At 46.8% G+C, this 20899-nt stretch overlaps 1 protein-coding gene across 2 annotated transcripts in view; it reads right to left on the reverse strand.

Annotated features, from left to right (window-relative positions):
• Window positions 1–14769, reverse strand: part of PECAM1 (platelet and endothelial cell adhesion molecule 1) — a 55083-nt gene extending 40314 nt beyond the window's left edge. For both annotated transcript variants that reach the window (XM_080923602.1, XM_080923601.1), the window contains exons 1-2: window positions 14534–14769; window positions 14417–14443 (exon numbers count right to left, since the gene is read on the reverse strand). In XM_080923602.1, coding sequence (XP_080779728.1) covers window positions 14417–14443; window positions 14534–14567 — 61 coding nt within the window. In that variant the 5' untranslated portion in view covers window positions 14568–14769. The remainder of the gene's footprint in view (window positions 1–14416; window positions 14444–14533) is intronic.
• Between the last annotated feature and the right edge of the window lie 6130 nt (window positions 14770–20899).

Genomic DNA, 20899 nt, shown 5'->3' on the forward strand with positions numbered 1-20899 from the left:
CACATTTACACACAACACATAAACATACCACATACACACACACAAAATAAGTCTTTGTCAAAACGGAGTTATTTCTTAAGTTGTTGTGATAGATATATAAGCCAGTAGCCAGAAAGAATATAATACTTGTACATAGTAGTTGCTTAATAAACAGTGACTCTGTCCTAAAGTCAGACATGCCCAGGAATGTGCTTCCTCCGGTAATTGTTTTCAAGATCCCGTGGGAAAACACAGATCACATCACACAAAATTAAGGCATAGCATTGGTCAGGTATGGGGCTAACATCTGTAAGTCCCAGCATTTGGAAAGCTAAGGCAGGACAATTGCTATGAGCTAAAGACCAGTCCAGGTCACCAGAGAGAGATTGTGTCTCAAGTTTAAAAAGTTAGAGAGCTGTAGGTTTATAGAAAATTCAAGGCCAACAGTGTATCTCAGATACATAGTGTGCCTCAGGCACATAGTGTGTCTCAGGCACATAGTGTGTCTCAGATACATAGTATATCTCAGGCAAGCCAATGAAGTTGTAAAATCTCAGATGATAGATAGACAGACAGACAGACAGACAGATAGATAGACGGACAGAAGCACAGACGGATAGACGTGTTGAGGGAGGGCTGCAGATGCATTTCAGGGTTTGGGTGATTGCCCAGCATGTGAAATGGCCTGGGTTCAATCCCTAGTACCACAAACAAAAATGTATACTAAGTTAGACATATATCTCAGAAATAGTGAACGTATGCTGTGGTTTCTGAAAGTGCCTTAGATTAAAAAAAAAAAAAAAAAAAAAAAAAAAAAGCAAGCTTTGAAAAGGCAGCCATTACCTGAAATAGATGTACGTAGATAGAAACAATAAAACCCTCTATATTGCGGTCATCAGGTGTTTGCCATTAAGTGGCCTCAGAGTGTGGGACATAAGACCACATCAGGAAGGATTGAACCCCAGAGACTCTGGGCACAGACCTGAGACTTAGGTGACTCCCTGCTCCCTGCCAAATTCCTGGCCTGGGACACACGCCAGCTCCTCACATAAAAGAAAAGTGTCTTATGGCCACATAGGTCCAAAACAGAGTTCTCCATGCTAACGAGGTACCTAGAGGCCTGGAGGGCTTAGCCAGTAAGCTTCCCTTCCCAGACATTTCTCCTGTAAAGGGTATTTAATCTCAGGTCCACTAGAGAAGTAGATATGGTACTTTATGCATCCATTTCCCACCGTGAGCAATCAATAAACTGTTTAGAACCACAGACGGTCTCTCCCTTCAAGAGCCGCCATGGGGAGCCATGGAGGAGGGGCATTCAACTACAGAAACACTGCTTAACTCCTGCAGAAGGCTTCTTTGCACTCCCAGCACGTCCACCACCAAACCTGCTTCCACCAAGCTAAGGACAATCACTTCGGTAAAGCTGGAGCTTCCCCACCCTACCCCCCTAGCCCATCGCCCCCCCACTATGAATCTTAATGTAAATATCTGATATGCAGGACATCTGATAAGTAACCCGAAAAGGGGTCTCTCTCAACGGATCAAGGCTTCTTGGGTCCCTAGGCCAGGTTTACAGAGACACAGATGAAGGCTTACACACCCTTACAATTACAATAAACAAACCAAAAAAAAAAAAAAAAAAAAAAAAAAAAAATCTAGAACAAGGTATTAAAGTATCATGGTTTGAATGAAAATGGCCCCCATAGGCCATTAGGAAGTGGCTCCCTTAAGAGGTAACATAGTTACCAGAATGCTTCCTTAGGATGCATGATGAAGCCCTGGGTACAATGCCCAGCACTACTACGTTTTTTTTTTTTTTAAAAAAAAAAAAAAAAAAAAAAAAGACCAGTGAGAGGGTCATCGGGTAAAGGCATCTGCCACCAAGCCTGATGACCTGAGTTCAATCCCTGGAACCCACATGGTGGAAGGAGAGACCCTGCTCCATCCAGCAAGCTATCCTCTGGCCTTTGTGTGTGGAATGGCTGTCCTCCTCCAAATGAATTTCTTTTTAAAGATTTATTTATGTAATGTAAAAGAGTACACTGTAGCTGTCTTCAGACACCAGAAGAGGGCATTGGATCCCATTACAGATGCTTGTGAGCCACCATGTGGTTGCTGGGAATTGAACTCAGGACCTCTGGAAGAACAGCCAGTGCTCTTAACCGCTGAGCCATCTCTCCAGCCCGTGAATTTTTTAAAAATGTAAAGAAGAAACTAACACCCTGTCTACACACACACACACACACACACACACACACACACACACACACACAAACACATACACACACACAGACACATAGACACACACATACAGACACACACAGACACACAGACACATAGACACAGACACAGACACATAGACACACACAGACACATACACACACATAGACACACACACAAATAGCTTGACATGGTGGTATGTATCCTTAACATCTACTCAGTTGACCAGACTGATCTACAGTGCAAGTTCGATGCCCTAAAGGGGCTACATAGTAAGACCCTGTCTAAAACAAATGAACACCCCCTCCCACAAAAACAAACAAGCAAACCCAACACTCACAAAATTGCCTTATTGAGGGGCAGAGAGCATGATTCTCTTTGCTTGGCACATGTAAGCCCTGGGTTCAGCTCCAGTACCAGGAAAAGAGATAGAGAACAAAACCCGAGACCAGCCCTCTCTAGGCAAGCCATGCCAGTGAGCTCAGCTGGTTCATTTGTAGACTCTGATCCTCATAATTGGATTTTGTTTATTTCCCTTTTGAATCCAGAAGTTCTCTAATCTCAAGGGTCTACTCAGGAGGTAGAGGGAGGAAGATCGGGAGTTCAAGGTCAAGGGTGGGCTCTGTTGCAAGTCTGAAGCTAACCTGGCCTATATACTGAGACCCTGCCTTAAAAACAAACAAACCCAAAAACCAAAGCAACAACAATAACAACTACAACAACCCACATAAAGCAGGGGCGAGGGCTCGGTGGGAGAAGTTGTACGCCAGCCAGGGCTACATAGTAAGACTCTGTTTTTTAAAAAATATAGAGTAATTAACTGGTTCCCACACGTACAAACTTCTCAAAGCAAAGATGGCTGCCCACACCCTGCTTGCTTCTTCATGACGGTTTTGGGGTCTATGTCCTCCAAATGGTAACATGAATATAAACAGGAAAAAGACAAAAATTATACTGCCATTCACAGTGATTTTTCACACACATACATAAAATAGAGAAATTAAGAAACGACCCAGTTTAAAAAAAAAAAATAAAGTGAGGCATTCTCAAGATTTGACCTCTTAGCAGGAAATGAACAGCCCACAGGCCACCTCTGGGTAGGGCAAGACATTTGTTACTTCAACCCACAGCTGTTAGCAGTGGGTCCCACTTGGCCCAGGCTTTCCTCTCCCTCTGCAGTGGCTCCCAGGCAGGGGCCACCACACTTGGCTTATGAGATGCTGAGGAGCAAATCTAGGACTTTTGAGTGTAGCGTAGCAGACAAGCACCACCTCCGCGGAGATACAGCGTCAGTCGTAAGCACCGGTGAAAACACCGAGGAAATGATGGCTGGAGTCTATCCGTCACAGAATAAATGGGAGTTTTAAGGCTTCATCTCGTCTCCGTCTCTAGAAATCTACTTCACTCGGAATAATCTGGAACACCATAATGTCCAAGCTGGGGGTGTAGACCAGCAGTAGACACACCTAGCATGTATGAGATCCCTGGTTTGTTCCCCAGAATTGGCAGAAATAAACAACCAATGAGTTCTTTAGGCTCCCACATTTCTTCATACTGTGGTTTCCACCCCAGTTACGGCTGCCGGTTAGACGGCGTCCTGAACAAGCCGCCTTTACCTAGTTAGGGTTGAGAGTTGTTATTGTTATTACTATGTGTGTGGTTTTTTTGAGACAGGGTTTCTCTGTGTATATCTGGCTGTCCTGAAACTCACTCTGTAGACCAGACTGGCTTCCAACTCAGAGATCCGCCTGCCTCTGCCTCCTGAGTGCTGGGATTAAAGGTGTGCACCACCAAGCCTGACTATTTGGAAGTTGTTTGTTTTTAACTAACCGTAGTCTTTCTGCTAATATATGTTGAAATGGGAATGCTAACACATCTGCATTCCTTGGGAATTTGTTTTTCTTGGTGCTAGGAAATCGAAGCTAGTGCCCTTCGAACGCCACTGAGCCACACCTCACCCAAGCCCCACTTCCCCTACCTCCATATTTTTATCTTAGTCGATGAGGGAGGTAAGGTGCCTGTGGTAATTAAGAAGCCTGGACCTGGTGGATAATCCCTTCTTCCCTTTCCTCCTTCACACTACAGGACAACTACAGGAAACGCTAGGAGCCTCTCCTGGCCAGGCACTATCCCCATTGCTGAGTCAGCAACACCCCACCCCCACTTCATAATAGATGCAAAAAAATTAAGTTCACACAAAGCATTACATACAGTTCATACTACTGTTCCTTGTTATTCTTTTTTTTTTAAGATTTATTTATTTATTATATAAGTACACTGTAGCTGTCTTCAGACACACCAGAAGCGGACATCAGATTTCATTACAGATGGTTGGGAACCAACGTGTGGTTGCCAGGATTTGAACTCAGGACCTCTAGAAGAGCAGTCAGTGCTCTTAACCACTGAGCCATCTCTCCAGCCCCCTGTTGTTTATTTTTATCACGTGCATGAGTGTATTCTGCATATGGGTTTATGTGTATTAATAAAGTGCCCAAGGAGGTTAGAAAGGGGTGTCTGGTTCCTGGAGCTAGAGTTAGGGGCAATTGTGAGCTGCCCTACATGGGTGCTGGGCATCTGTCCTCTGCAAAAGCAGTAAGAACTCATAACTCCTGTGCCATTCCTATCTTCTCTTCCCTTACCGCCTTTTAAGACTCCATCAGGGGCTGGGGAGATGGCTCAGTGGTTAAGAGCACTGGCTGCTCTTCCAGAGGTCCTGAGTTCAAATCCCAGCAACCACACGGTGGCTCACAACCATCTGTAATGAGATCTGGTGCCCTCTTCTGGTGTGTCTGAAGACAGTGTACTCACATACATAATAATAAATCTTTAAAAAAAGAAAAAAAAAATCAATCTAACCAGGCCAGTTAATCAGTTGGAATCCAGGAATCCCCAAAGGGAATTCTGTTCCACCTAAATAAAGACAAGCTGGAAGGAACTTTTCTTTCTTCAAAAGTAAGTCACCTGCCTCAGGCAGCTGTGAACAGCTATTAGAAGCATCCACCCCGTGGCCTTTATAATTTCCCTTCCTTTCTAGCTCCTTTTCTCTATGATTGTGATCACAGTCTGAGCATTCAGTCTCTGAGACCCAACCTCACACACACTGCTACACACTGCCCCGCTACGCTACTCGACCCATTGCCAAAGGCATGGCTTTCTCCTTCATTTCCCTCAAGTTTTATAACTTGGCTGCTCTGTTGTTTTTCTCAAACGCTGTCCACAAGGTTTTCGAAACAAGGTGGTTCAGGATATCTAGAACTACATGGAGAATATCTGCCTCAAAAACTCAAGTAAAGCACCAAGTGTGGCTTTTGTAAGGAGGGTGGTGTGGACACGGGTGAGTTCTCTAACACACATCCACTTGTGTAACGTGCACCTGGATCACTGGAAGGAACCTTATGTCGCCATTCAGCCAGCAGGAGTATCACAGGACAGAAGAGGGGGAAATAGCACAGAAAACGTGAGGAGCCGGGCGCTGTGAACCAAGAGTTCAAGGCCAGTCTGGTCTACAGTGCAAATTCCAGGCCAGACTGTTGTACACAGTGAAACCCCGCCTCCAGGGGAGACCGGGGGTGGGGGTGGGGGCAAGAGAAATGGCTTCGTGGTTAGAGCACTAGTTCTTGCAGAACTAGGGTTCTGTACACCCACACGGCAGCTCACGTCCATCTAATACACATACACATGGAAAAATAAAAATAAACAGGACCGTTGAGACAGCATAGCAAGCAAAGGTACTCAGTGCCGTGCCGTGCCAGGACCCACATGGTAGGAGAGAATCAACTCCTGCAAGTTGACCTCTGACCTCTAAAAGCACATCATGGAGTGCACACAAAACTCAGGCACACACACACTAAATAAAAATGCATTAAAATTTTTAAATGAAGAAAATTTCCGAAACTGAGCCAGGCCCAGTCTAGCTTCTCACCCTAACAGAGAACATAACCAACTTTGATATCATGGTAGCTGCTCTGCTCTAGACAGCCTACAAAACAACCCTTGGCCCTGCCCTCACATCTCCCACATTACACCGGGGCGATCACAGGACTATCTACCCCAGTGGAGCCAGGATGCCCCTTCTGTGTCAGTCACAGGCGTGTACAGCTTCCATCTAGACAAGCTGTCTCCTCTAGGACCTCAGCCCTGGGCCAACAGTCACGTCCCATGAGAGCAGAGAAGAAGGGGGTGTCTCACAGGATGAAGAACGGAGGCCTTCAGTGCAGCCACAGGAGTCAGCTCAAAAGCAGATGCCCAGGCTTAGTCAGCCTTGGAGTAACTCTGACCTTGACCAAAATGGTCTATCTATTATCACATGAGATCCTGAGCCGTAGTTACCCACAGACTGTGTGAGATACTGAATGTATATTGCTTTCAGCCAGTCTTGGAATAATTCAAGTTTTTAAAAAAATATTTGTTTAATTTAAGATAATCTTGCTATGTAGCTCAGGCTAGCCTTAAATCCTTCACAATCCTGGCTTAGTTTCCCAAGTACTGGGACTACAGCGTGAGCAGGCGCACCCCTCTTCCAACTCCTTTCACGTTCTGTTAACAGGAAGCTTCTGAGTTTGGCTGGGCACTCCCTCTGCAGCCTTGGCAGCCCTAGAAAGTCCAACCTCCCAGGTGCAGCTCTCCAAGTAAGTACGGTAATGGGGGTGTGGTTTGTTTGTTTGAGTTTCTCTGTGTAGCCCTGGCTACTCTGGAATAGTTCTATAGAGCAGACTGGCCATGAACCCACTATGTAGCCAAGGATTAGCTTGAGTTTTGAATTTTATGATTTTCCTGTCTCTTCCTCCCAAGTCCTAGGGTTATAGGCAAGAGCCACCGTGTGGGGTTTAGGCAGTGTTAGGGATCAAAACCAGGGCTCCACACATGCCAGGCGAGCTCTGAGGGATATCCCCAGTCTTTGGGGATATTGATCATCGGTCTTTGGTTTTGCAAAATCAAGCAAACAAACAAACAAAAAATAATACACCCAGCAGATCTTGAGAATTCTCCATGTCTATAAAACACAATCTTACTCCTCCTCCCCACAGCAGAAGCACACTAAAGTGCTGCACAGAGGTCTCACCAGTATACAGGACAGTCACTATTCACGGCCTGGGATACCTGGGCTCTTGGAGGTGTACATGGTGTTCGAAGTGTCCCACAGACCTCCTGTTATGTATAACTATATTTTCTAGAGGGCTCTCTACTTTTTCCATAATCCTCATTAAACCTCAAACTGTTCAAAACCATTAATGGAGAACAGGGCACAGAACAGCCTAAAGAGAGAAGGGTCTACAAAGGGAGTTCCAGGACATCCAGGGCTACACTGAGAATCCCTGTGGGTGGGGGGGAGGGGGAAGGGTAGGTACAATGCTAAACACTAATAGCTTAGAGATGGGGCTTTCCTCTTAGCAAGATGAGCCCCTCCACCCCCTCCAGCCACCTGGCTCTCAACCTGGAAATGACTCAGAGTTGTGGGGGAGGGGGAGGAGGAACTACCTACAATTGTCAGGAAAATTACAGAGCTCCTTGGAAGCATGAGTCCCCAAGGCACTTCCTTGTTATCACAGGACATGCTGGCCCATCTGCCCCCAGGGACTCTCAAGCATCTCCGTGTTCACTTCAAGTTCCCAGCCATGTGACATTCATCCAACAACTGTGCCAGGTACCGGGTGTCCAGCGAAAATAAGAAATTACCCCTGCTCTCTGAGAGTGCAGGCTGGTGCATAGTTGGCTATAGCTTAGTCATGTGTCAATGATGCAGACAGGAAGGGCTTGCCCTGCAGAGGACCAGGACATGTGCTGGATATGCCCCAGGATTAAGTCTGTGTCGGGCCAGCTGTTGGGTGCTCCAGAACAGCATGTTTCAGGAACAGGAGCACAAGACACCTATGCATTCTGAGCATGGTCCATTCTGGGAGCAGAGTGTAGGCAAGATGGGTCAGGACGGTAATGCCAGAATGAACCAGAGTTCTAGAATGTTCTAGTTCACCATGGCCTCCGACTCCATGCCAGAGAGTAGCCAGGGGCCGTTCAATGGAGGAGGCTGGGCAAGCGGATGGGCTGAGCCAAAGGGCATACAAGACTCTCAATGGAACCGAAAGGGCTTCACTTCTAGAGTGATGGAAACATTCTAGAACTATTCGAGGCTCTAAATGTCACTAATACATTTTAAAGGCCGGCAAAGTGGCTCATACCTTTAACCCCAGCACTGAGGAGGCAGAGGCAGGCAGATGTCCGAGTTCAAGGCCAGCCTGGTCTACATAGCAAGTTCCATGATAGCCAGTGAAAGGAAAAGTCACTGAAAAAAAAAAAGTCACGGGGCACCAATGTTGTGAAAAGATGATGTCCCAGGTTTCGGCACCAATGTTAGGGGAAGGATGGAGAGAGTGGGGGGCATATGGCCCATGGAGGTGCAGCGAGGCCTGGGTGCAAGGGAAATGCCTCTGGGGGGGTCCATGTTGGGAATCCATTCCCCTGAGGGACCAGCCACACGAGTAGAGTTTGTTCAGGTCATGGGAGAGTTAGAGGGTGGTAGAGGCAGAGAGAGAGAGAGAGAGAGAGAGAGAGAGAGAGGAGTAGAGAAGAGGCCTGCCATGAGCACATGGAGGGAGAGGGGGGAAGGGAAAGGAAAGAGGAGGGGTGGGGGTGGGAGAGCAAGAGAGGCAAGAGAGGAGGGAGCAAGCAGCCCCTTTTATAGTGTCAGGTCACTGGGGCAGAGCATACCTGGCTACTGCCAGGTAACTGAGGGGTGGGGTTTACAGAATCCCAACAGCCAGGGCTACATAGCGAGACCCTGCCCTCAAAAATAAGTAAATGAAAAAAATAAAAAAATAAAATTTAGACTACATTTTACCACAATTTTTTTAATGCCTAATTTGATTGACTATAGGACCGGAAAAAAATGGAAGAGTTTCCTGGCCACAGATAACACCAGGTAAAAGATTAGAGTGAAAATCAGCCTTGCTTCTGAGGCGAAATCTGAAGGCCTGGCAGATGAATATACTGTAGGCCCGGGATCAAAGCCTGAGGTTCAGGAGAGAGAACAGTATGGAATGGAGAGGGAGACTGGCTATGGGGAGACTGTGACCAGGAGGCTCCAGAGACAGGAATGGGGCTGGGCAGAACCCAGTCTCCCCTGGAGGAAAGGGAAGAGGGTTTATGAGGGAAAGGAAACGAAAGGAAATCCTAGGTCAAGAGAAACCGGATACGGGTGTGATCTTCAGGGCAGCAAAAGTTACGGGATGGAAAAGGCTTGGCATCAGGTAGTCTTTGGTGGAGTTGAGATTCCAGGCAGGGAGGCCGTGACCAGAGGAAGCAGAGGCTAGCTCTTCTAAACTAGCCTCAAAGAGAATGGAAGCCACTGGGGCCTGGGGGTGGGGGTGCTTGTGGTGAAGAAGGGTTAGGCTCAGGCCCAGATGGCCCAGCAGGGGCCTGGTCACCCTGAGGGAATGTGCCTGTGCTCTGACACCAGAAAGTAGCCAGCAGGATGGGTGGGAAGGCAGATTAGCCAGCAGCCAGGACTAGGTGGGAAGTCCAGGGAGTTCCCTCCCGACAGAGGCTGGCTGAGGAGAGCCAGGGGCCTGAGAAAAGGGTCGAGTTTGGCCACAACCTGACTTGCAGAGTGGGGGGAAATAAACTAGAAAACCAGTTAAACCTTCATTTCACATACTCCACTTGTGTGGCCTGGGCAGCAGGCTTGCTTACCCCTAGGGTTGACTCTGCAGAGCTGGGCCTGGATGGTATAAACGTAGCAGGGGTCAGCGGGGTCAGCAGACCTACCTTGTGGAGCTGATGTAGGAAGGAAATGTTTCTCTAAACCAAGAGGCCCTTCCCATCTCAAAGACGCCAGGAGCTCACAGGCTGCAATTCTTTTGTTCTAGTCTTTACAGGGATGTCAGCGCCTTTGAAGGTTGAAGGTATCACCTAAAGCACCACTGACTAGGTTTTGTCTCTTTGGCTTTCTTCCTTCCTTTCTTTGTTTCTTTCTTCTACTTCTTCTTCCTCTTCCCCCCTCCTCTTCCTCTTCTTCTTCTTTTCTTTCTTTTTTTTTTTTTTTTTTTGAGACAGAGTTTTTCTCTGTGTGTAACCTAGGACTTACTCTGTAGACCAGACTGGCCTTGAACTCAGGACTCTCCCCGCCCCTGCCTTCCAAGAGCTGGAATAACAGGAGGGTACCACCACCACCACCACCACCCTGCCGTTGTGGTTTTTTTTTTCCTTAAGACAAGATCTCATATACCAAAATTTGACCTCCTGCCTCCACTTCCTGAGCGCGGGGATAATAATGCCATGCCACCACGCCCAGTATAAGTAGTGCCAGGGAAAAAAACCCAGAATTTTGTGAAAGTCTTCCTTTTACCGCCTTTCCCTGGAGAGAACAAGTCTTCTCAGGGAACATGAGAAAGGGACCGGCTAGTCTAAACTTTGACTCGTAATGTTCCCTACAGGGCTGTATAGTATTCCCTCTTGGTTTTTGTGCTGGTTCTTTGCCATCTGTTGAGTTTTACTGTGGCCCCTGGGCAGCCCCTCCCCTAAAACACACTAGCCGATGCCTTTCTGTATTCTCCATTTGTCAGCACCCTAAACCCCTAAAAGCAGGTCAGGTGACTTCTGGAGAGGGAGCCCATTCCACCGACTCACCCCTCTTTTTGCCACTCTGGATATAGTTTTCGGGACTCAGAACTACACCAGTTAAGCTCCCTGCCTCTCCTGCTGCCTTAGAGACATTTCGGGACCAGCGTATCATCCTTCAGGACCAACTCAGTTCTTTGCAGAGCTGCATGACTAGATCTGACTCCCGATAAGAATAGGATGACGGGATCTGTTGCCCTCAGAAGGAGGCTACTTCCACACCAACAAATCCTAACTGGCTTGAGATGGGTGGGGCTCAAAGATACAGAGCCCAGACAAAAATTCAACCACAAGCCTCCTCCAATGTATGAGCTTTCAGCTCCCCACGACTCTGGCTCCTTCTGGAGGACCCCTCCTTGTTATCCTCATACTCACACCTTTACTCTGTCTTTAAAGTGTTTTACTGAGCTGGAGAGATGGCTCAGTGGTTAAGGGCACTGGCTGCTCTTCCAGAGGTCCTGAGTTCAAATCCCAGCAACCACATGGTGGCTCACAACCATCTGTGATGGGATCCGATGCCCTCTTCTGGTGTGTCTGAAGAGAGCAACAGTGACCTCACATATGTAAAATAAATCTTTTAAAAAGTGTTTTACCCTCAGAACTTTCTCCTATACCAAAACAAGGGGTTCTAGGTAAGCCTCCCCAATGGCTCACATCCTACAGCAAGTGATAGGGCTTGAACAGGCACAACACCAACCAACAACCAATCAGATTAAGGAAGACCTGATCCTGACACAACAAACCAGAGTCACCCTAAAATATCAATTAGATCCCTGGCTGCAGTGTCCAAAGACTGTGGAAGACTAGGCTTAATGGTGCTCCCCTACACCCCCCAAGCAAGACATCTCTGCCTTCCTAGGGGAAGAGGGCTGTTTCTAAGCAAACCAACATGGTCTACTACGGGAGAATGGTAAACAATTCCTAGAAATACTCAAACACAGAGAAAAGACAGGCAGTATCTTCTGCAAGGATATGTGAACTTCTTGGGACCATGGATCACCCCCTTGGCAGATCCAATCACTGTCGTACTAACTTCGCTCTTTGGTTTCTGCCTTTTTACCTGTCTCACCAGGTTCCTTCAAAGGGTCCCTCAGTTCTTCATGGTTAAAAACTACCAGCCACTGTCCCGCCTGAAAGGGACCTAAGCTCCTTCCACCACTAGGACTGTCACCTCAGTCTAGCTGGAAGAAGCCCCCCCCCCAACTACAACCCCTCCCTTACTTTTGTTTGTCTGTTTGTTTCAGTCCCGATTTCTCTGTGTAATAGCCCGGCTGTCCTGGAACTTGCTTTGTACACCAGGCTGGCTTCAAATTCACAGAGATCCGCCTGCCTCTGCCTCTCAAGTGCTGGAATTAAAGCCTTCACCTCCGTGCCCACCTTCATCCCTTTCTTCCTTCTACCCATTTATATTTGGGAATATATTATGTAATAGCCTCAGGCCATGAGGAATTGAGTCAGGCTGTGCTGGGCAATAACCCTAACTCCAAAGAGTGGCTCAGCCCCAGCCTGATTGGTCATCTCCCTCTGCAGAAACAAGGTGCCCGAGTATCAAAAAGAACCCACCCTGCTTCCAGTCCAACTACAAAAATATAAGCTGTAACTTCCTGGTAGCTACACACACACATGTACACACACACACATCTCCAGCCCCTCATCCTTCACCCCTGGGAAAGGTTGAACGACCCCTCCCAGTTCCAACAAAGCAGCTTCAGCCTGTTGCCTGCTTCTCTGCCTCATGTTTCTTACAGCTGGTGTCTTGTGAAGCAGGGTGGTGGTGGGGGGAAAGGGGAGGACAAGCTATGGGGATCTTGAAAAGCAAGAGCCATCTAGGGCTGGCAGGGCAGAATCCAGACAGGAGCTAGAGAGTACTGGGATGTAGCTCAGTCGGTAAGGGCTTGCCTAGCATGCGTGAAGTCCTGGGTTTGGCTCCCAGCACTGCAGAAACCTGGTGTGGTGCGTGCCTATAATCTCAACCCTTGGAAAAGGAAGGTAGGAGGACCAGAAAGTCAATGTCATCCCGAGCTACACAGAGAGTTTCAGGTATGACACCCTGTGTTCGGAAGAGAGACAGGGGAGGGGGTTGGGGGGACACACAGACAGCTCGAGTGAGTCGCCTTCCTTACCCCAATCTCAGTGTTACCCTACTCCATGCCACTGGGCGCCAGGGTGGCAGCTGTGATTTCAGCACTGGGGAGGTTGAGGCAAGAGGACTTAGAGTTCATAGGCAGCCGGGCTACACAGTGGGTTCAAGACTACCTTAGGGTACAGAGTGAGACTCCTGTCTCAAATCAGACCAATCCGAACAAAACCAAGCACAAGCCTCAGACAGATGTCTGGGTTCCGGTAGTGGAGATGGTAGAACTGATATAACCCCTGACTTTCTGGACTGAGTCATGTCTTTCTGAGAAGCACTGATTCCACCCTCAAGTGGGGATGACTTGAAGATAATATATAGTCTGTCTCCAGGTGTTGCCAAGGGAGCTGGAAGCCCAAGGAAGCACAGACAGACTCACAGACCACAATCCTCCCCACCCTGGGGCCACAGCTCCATCCCCTGGCTCCACTCAGCCCTGTCAAATTCTTCAGCTCAGAAAAGCTATAGAGGTCAGCCTGCAGCCCAGCATCCCTGTTCTTCTCATACTGAAATAACTTTTGACTGAGTGTAACTGTGGCCTTCTTCCTGACTCCCAGCCCAACCCCTGGACTGGCTGAGCCCCTTCCTTCAGAGTCTCTGACCAAGCAAGACAAATCTCCTTAAATCTGAAAAATCAGAGGTTCCGAACCAGCTCTCAAGGGGATGATAGGTCTGACTTTAAAGACAGACAGACTCCTTCCCCGTGTGCAAGCTCAGAAGAGCTCAGATAAGAACGGAGCTTCCCAGCTGGGTAGAAAAGGGGATCTGGAAGGTCCTTTTATTTAAACTTTTAGGAGAGAGGGTCCTCTTAGGAGAGAGGGGGTCCCGCCACCCATCTACTGTCTGTTCCTTCAGGCTCCATAGTCTGTCAAGTTAACCGCTTCCCATTTGTAAATTAAAACAATTGGAAGAAAAAAATATTTTAGTTTTAACTTTTGGGGGGTTGGTTTTGTACTGTTTCAGACAGTCTCTCCTGTAGCCCAGGCTTCCCTCAAACTTCTATGTAGCCGAAGCCGGACTTCACTACTGATCTTTCTGTGTCTGCGGATTACAGACACCAAACCCAAACAAATAAAAAGACCAGTTTGAAAGTAAACAATTAGAGACATAGTATGATGCAAAAAGAAATAGCTTATGACAGAAAGACCACAAACAAATACGGAATCACTGGGATTTTAAAAAACACATCTCTCCAGTCCCAACCAACAGAAACCCACCAAGATCTTCCAAGACTGTGTTCAACACTTGCCTACGACGCTGTCTCTAAAACACACTCTTTCAACCTTAGAACCGTAAAAGATTTTGTTCTAAATGCCTGTGTGTGTGTGTGTGTGTGTATGTGTACATAATGACAGAACCCACTTTAGATTTTTCAGTTGTTGTAAATACCAACCCTAAGCAGTCTGACATGGGTTAAGAATTTCAGAAAAGACACAAAGAAGGAATCCGTGTAAAAATACCAGGACTTACAGTTTTCCTGAGCCTGGAGGCTTGCATCTAGAAGAGAAAGAAAAAGAAAAGCAGTCCGTTGATTTCACTAATTCAAGCCTCATGGAAACGGAAGAAAGAAATAGGCTAAAAACTCACAGAGCAGCAGCGTGAGCAGCAGAGCCAGGAGCATCTTGTCAGTCGACTGAGGCCCACCTCAGCTGAATCCTGAAAGACTCCAGCAGATAAAGCACTCCGCTAGTTCTGCCTTCCGGCCATGCCTCAGGGGCAGAAATTCTCTTCCCAGCCACAGACTCTGCATGAAACGTAGAAACAACTCTGACAACCTCTGCAGGAGCAGAGACCAGCTCTGGTACTTGTCAAGTAATGGCGGCCATAGCTGGAAACCAAGAACAATGAGGTCTGGGCTGGCCTGATATCTCCTCAGGAAATGACTGGCTTTCCGGAGGGACCACTGAATTCAGTGGCTTTGTCTAGAAGAGGAGAAAACAACAACAACCAAAAAAACCCAGAAGTGACATTTGCCTCAAAGTGACATGAGCCTCTTGCCTCATCTGGGTTCAGGGACTTCTTCCTCCTGACAGGGTGAGGGGGTTTTATTTCCCTCCTTTCAGCTTCCACCCAAAAGTGCCATTGTGGGATACCTAGCAAGGCCTGTCTACCTTTCCGGTGGGCTCTCTAAGGGTTTTTTTTTTCATACAGTATAAATCTAGGCCTATCCTTCGCTGGCCAGTTTCTCTGACAATGTGCAGTTCTTGTGAAGAGCTCTATCCACTCCCCTCCCCCTAACCCCCACCCCCTCCCCATCACCACTGGTGACTCAGTTGAAACAGTGATTTTCTTAAACCTCTGCAGCAGGCCCTGATCACTGACTTAGTCACCAAAGGAGCCCTTTGGCCATATATATATATATGTATATATGTGTGTGTGTGTGTGTGTGTGTGTGTGTGTATGTATATGTATGTATATATACATATATATGTGTGTGTGTGTGTGTATGTATATGTATGTATATATATATGTATATGTGTGTGTGTGTATGCGTGTATATGTATATATAGTCCACAATAGACTACAGGGAGTTTTTTCTCTCCCCACCAAACTCCCAACCTTTTTTTGGTTTTTTAAACACTTATTTATTTGTTTATATGGAAGTAGGGTAGAATGCATGTATACCACTATGTGTCTGGGGGGGGGGGGGTCAGAGGTCAACTTACTGGAATTCTCTCCTTCCACTATGTGAGTCCCAAGATCAAAGTTAGAGCACCAAGTTTGGCAGCTGGCACCTTTACCCAGTGAACTGTCCTGTCCCCCTTTCAAATGCTTACGTATCTTCATGAGAGTGTGAACATGTGTTTTGAGTGTCTGTCTGTCTGTGTGCGCTTGGAAGCCTGAAGAGGCTGCGGGTCCTCCTGAGATGTGATCTGAACTCCAGTCCTGAGCTCAGCTTTTGATCTTAACTGCTGAGTCATCTTTCCAGTCCCCTGCTCACCACTCCTCCCTACCTCCTGACACCCTCCTCCCCTACTCTTCTTAGCGGTCATAGGGACTGAACCCAGGGTTTCCTGGCACATGCTCTGCCATTAAGCTAACATTCCTTCCTCCTTCCCTTCATCTCTTTCTTCTTTGTTCTGACCCAGGGGGTTGCTAAATTTCAGGCTGCCTCTGAACACAACCCTCCCATCACAGACAAACAACCGAGATTACAGATGTGTGTAGCCTTGCCTCCTAAAGAATTTTCTAGACTGTAAATTGGTTTCTTTCTCTTTGATGTTTGAGAGGTTGTAACATGTTCTGGGGAAAGGCAGACCCTAGGCCTCCATTACTCAACCCTTGCTCATCCCTGTGCCTTACCCCTCTACGTTGGAATTGTACCACTATCTTCTCTGTCCTGAGCTTTGGTTGCTAACAGGTAAAGTTCCCAGAATGCATCACATGCCTTTCTCATTGCTGTTTGCCTTCCTCTCTCCTTTTCTGACTCATCGTTACTCAGTTTCTCCTTGCCCACCAATTTCTCAAGAAATGCCCCCACTCTTCCTCAGACTGAGCTGACTTTCTCCACATTCCTTTACCTCCCTTGGCTTCTCCCTGTCAGACCTCCCTGATGGCATAGGAAGTGGTTGGTTCTTCGTAGACCAAGAAGCGTTAGTCAGGGAACTGGAAAGATTTCTCAGTGGTTAGAGCATTTCTGCCTATCTTGAGGACCAGAGCTTGCTTCCTGGCACCCACAGCAGATTGTTCATACTGCCAGTAACTCAGGGGAGCCAGTGCCCCCTAGTGGCCTCTAAGAGTACCACCATACATGGCAGACACTCATACACACACCACATACACACACACACACACACACACACACTTGTACACATAAATGATAATAATAATAATAAAAACTGTCATGCATGGTGGTAGATGCCTTTAATCCTAACACTCAGGAGGCAAAGGCCAGTGGTTAAAAGAGCTATTAAATGAGTCCTTCCTTCTCTCCCTCCGTCCCTCCTACCATCTCTCCCTTCCTCCCTCCTTCCTTCCTCTTCTCTCTTTTTGTTTCCTCCTTTTCTTTCCTTCATTCTGTTTGTGTGGGGTTTTCTTTGTTTTGTTTTAGAGACAGGGTCTCTCTGTGTAGCCCTGGCTGTCCTGGAACTCACTCTGTAGATCAGGCTGGTCTCAAACTCAGAGATCTGCCTGCCTCTGCCTCCCGAGTGCTGAGATTAAATCCTGTTCTATCATAACCAACACCATGACTCGCTGTAGCCACATGTTGAAAAGTAATAAATTGAAGAGGGCTCAGAGGGTTAGAACCTTTGTTGCTCTTGCAGACAAAACCCTGGTTTGACCTCTAACACCTACACAGTGGTTCACAACCAGGAACTGACACTCTCTCTGATTTCTGGGGTCACCAGACATGCAGGCAGCATACTCATACATATTAAAAATAAAAACATTAAAAATAATAAATTAAGGGAAGCTGGAGAGATGGCTCAGAGGTTAAGAGCACTGACTGTTCTTCCAGAGGTCCTGAGTTCAATTCCCAGCAACCACATGGTGGCTCATGACCATCTGTAATGGGATCTGATGCCCTCTTCTGGTGTGTCTGAAGACAGCAACAGTGTATTTATTCACATACATGAAAGAAATAAATCTTTAAAGAGTAATTAATTAGGAGGATGGCGAGATGTCTCAGTGGTTAAGAGCACTGACTGCTCTTCCAGAGGTCACTTACATAAAATAAATAATTCTTTTAAAAACTAATTAGTTAACTACTTAACTAAGGGCCAGAGGGACAGTCAGTAGAGGTGCTTGCCATCAAGCCTAGTAGCCAGAGTCTGAGTACTCAACAGGAGAAAACTGACCCCCACAGCTGTTCCCTGATTTCCACAAGTGCAGTGATGTGCACTCCCCTTCCACAAGAAACAATGAGCAACTAAAAGGTTTAAACCAGTAATTAACTGAGTTGCTTTTTGTTTGTGTGTAATCTTCCTCTACCTTCTTTCCCTCCCCTGTTCTTACTGAAGCCCTTGATGGGAAGGCAGGCAGGGAAGGCTGCTTACAACTGTGCTGACGGCCTTGGTAACAGATCAAGGGTCTGACTGCTGCGCTGCCAAGAATGTGTGCCCTGGTGTGTCCACTAGACTGGACCAGATCCCATCAGGCCCCCGTTTTATCCTGGGTTGTTGTTTCTTCTTCTTCTTCTTCTTCTTCTTCTTCTTCTTCTTCTTCTTCTTCTTCTTCTTCTTCTTCTTCTTCTTCTTCTTCTTCTTCTTCTTCTTCCTCCTCCTCCTCCTCCTCCTCCTCCTCCTTCTCCCTCCTCCTCCTCCTTCTCCCTCCTCCTCCTCCTTTTCCCTCCTCCTCCTCCTTCCTCCTCCTCCTTCTTCTTCCTCCTCCTCCTTCTTCCTCTTCCTCTAAATTTTCTTCCTCTTCTTTCTCTTTTTTTCTTCCTCTTCCTCCTCCCTCTCCTTCCTCATTCACCTGAAGAAATACACATGGTCATCTCTGTGTGTTGCCTACAAGTTGACTCAGACCCATGTCACACCTAGAAAGCTACCTACTGGCCTAAACTTCTGAAGGCAGCCTTTCTGAGGAGCTGCAGTGGGTAGGCTGGGGGAAAGAAGACGGGGCAGGTGGCAGACCTCTTGTACAGGAACCAGGCCTAGCAGATCTTCATCTACTTCCAGGCTGTGGTGACAGGAAATATGACTCAAAGCCATGTGCCCCCAGCCTGTGTCAAAGGCTCTCCTGAACCTTGGAATGAGGCTGTGGAGGACTAATTGCCTATCCACAGGCATCAGACACAGCCTAGCCAGGGTTTATGCTCTCAAGAGTGTGCAGTACAGAGAATTCTAGTCTCTCGTCTGAGGTTTAAGGATGAGCTCCCTCCTCACCTAGAATGGAGTTAACATGATCATCTACCCATTGCGTGGTTGTGTCAGCAAGCTCCAATGAGCACTAGCATTCACAAGCCACTTAACCCCTCAGAGGACACTGTCAGTCAGCTGGATACCGGAAATCATGGAAGGATTTCAAGAGTTGAAATCGGTAGACATGACTCAGAATGGCTTCCATGCAATGACCCAAAGAAGGCAGGGGAAGTGGGCAGAGGTACTTAAGGCCATTCAAATTGACACAAGTTTTTTTTTTTTTTTTTTTTTTTTTTTGGTTTTTGTTTTAAAAAAAAAAAAAGAAGTGAGACTTCCTCTGTGGAAATCGCAGACTGAGAAAGAACAGGTGCCCTGTGACGTAGAGGGCGAGGAGAGGTTATCTGATCTGGTTAAAAATGCCCAGAGGCAGGCATCTGCTCACTCTAGGGTTGAGTGGAGGGCTCGGACGCACTGTAATTATCTACTGCAGATGTCTGCGGTCAGAGGGTCCAGGGAAGCAAAGTTCATCTTCAGAGGATGGGTGTTCTGCTTCCTAATGGCTTCTGGCCTCCTCTGCAAACATTTATCCTACAGTTTGCCCTCTTATTTTGACAGTAATAAATATAGGAGCCAGGGGCCTGTATTTAACCCCTCAGAGGACACTGTCAGTCAGCTGGGGGCCTCTTCTCACTGTCTATCCCACTTTCTCTTAATAAATCTGGCTACACCTTCCTTACAAAGATGGCGGCTGGAGAGACGGTTCTGCAGTTAAAGAGTACTTACTTGTTCTTTCAGAGGACCACAGCGGGCTCACGACTGTCTGTAACTTCAGTTCCAGGGAATCCTATGCCATCTTTGGACTTCCATGACCACATGCTGGGTATACATATATGCAGGCAAACACTCATACACAGTTGTTGTTGTTTTTTTTTGTTTTGTTTTGTTTTTGTTTTTAAGTTAGGTAAGTGTAAAAGAGCCAGGTGGTGGTGGTGCACACCTTTAAACCCAGCACTGGGAGGCAGAAGGAGGAGGCCGTCATGAGTTCAAGGCCATCCGCATAGTGAGTTCTGTCTATATTAGCTTAGGCTTAGAGGGAGAGACAGTCTCGGCAATAAAGCAAATAACTGCTATAAGTTAGGCTTTAAATAGGTGAAGGCAGCCAGATGATGGTGAGGGGATGGGGAGGGGGGAGGAGGGATAACGGATAAAGAGAGATGGCTCAATGGTTAAGAGGCTGGCTGCTCTTCAGAGAACTTAGGTTCAATTCCCAGCTCCCACATGGCTGCACATAACTGTCTGGAACTTCAGTTCTAAAGGATCCAATACCCCCACACAGACATACATCCAGGCAAAGCACCAGTAAATATAAAATAAAAACAAATTAATTTTTAAAATAGGGGAAGAGGAAGAGTGGATTTTTTTTTTTAATGTTTTTGAGACAGGGTCACACTACACAGATAAGCTAGTATCATCCAATCTGCCCCGGGTGTTGGCTTTTTTTTTAATTATTAATTTATTATTATATTTAAGTATCCTGTAGCTGTCCTCAGACACACCAGAAGAGGGTATCAGATCTCATTACAGATGGTTCTGAGCCACCATGTGGTTGCTGGGATTTGAACTCAGGACCTCTGAAAGAGCAGTCAGTGCTCTTAACCACTGAACCATCTCTCCAGCCTGGCTTTCTTTTTTAAAAATAGGGATTCATCTATCTCAAGTTGGCCTTGAACTTGTCATGTAATAAAATAACTTTGAACTCCTTTTCCAAAGTGCTGGGATTACAGGTGTGCACCAGGACATCCAACATTTCTTCTTTTTTAAAGACGTATTTATTTTTATGTTACATGTATGTGTTTTGCCTTTATGTAATATGTGCATCACATACATGCCCTTGTGCCTGAAGAAGCCAGAAGAGGGTACTGGAGTCCCTATATCGAAATTACAGATATGACTTGCCCTGTGGGAGCCAGATCCTCAGGAAAAATTATTTTTATAAGATTTATTTATTTATTTTATGTATGTGAGTACACTGTTGCTGTCTTCAGACACACCAGAGGAGGGCATTGAATCCCATTACAGATGGTTGTGAGCCACCATGTGGTTGCTGGGAATTGAACTTAGGGCCTCTGGAAGAGCAGTCAGTGCTCTT

Source organism: Micromys minutus (assembly GCF_963924665.1).
Source record: "Micromys minutus genome assembly, chromosome: 10".
Lineage (NCBI taxonomy): Eukaryota > Metazoa > Chordata > Mammalia > Rodentia > Muridae > Micromys > Micromys minutus.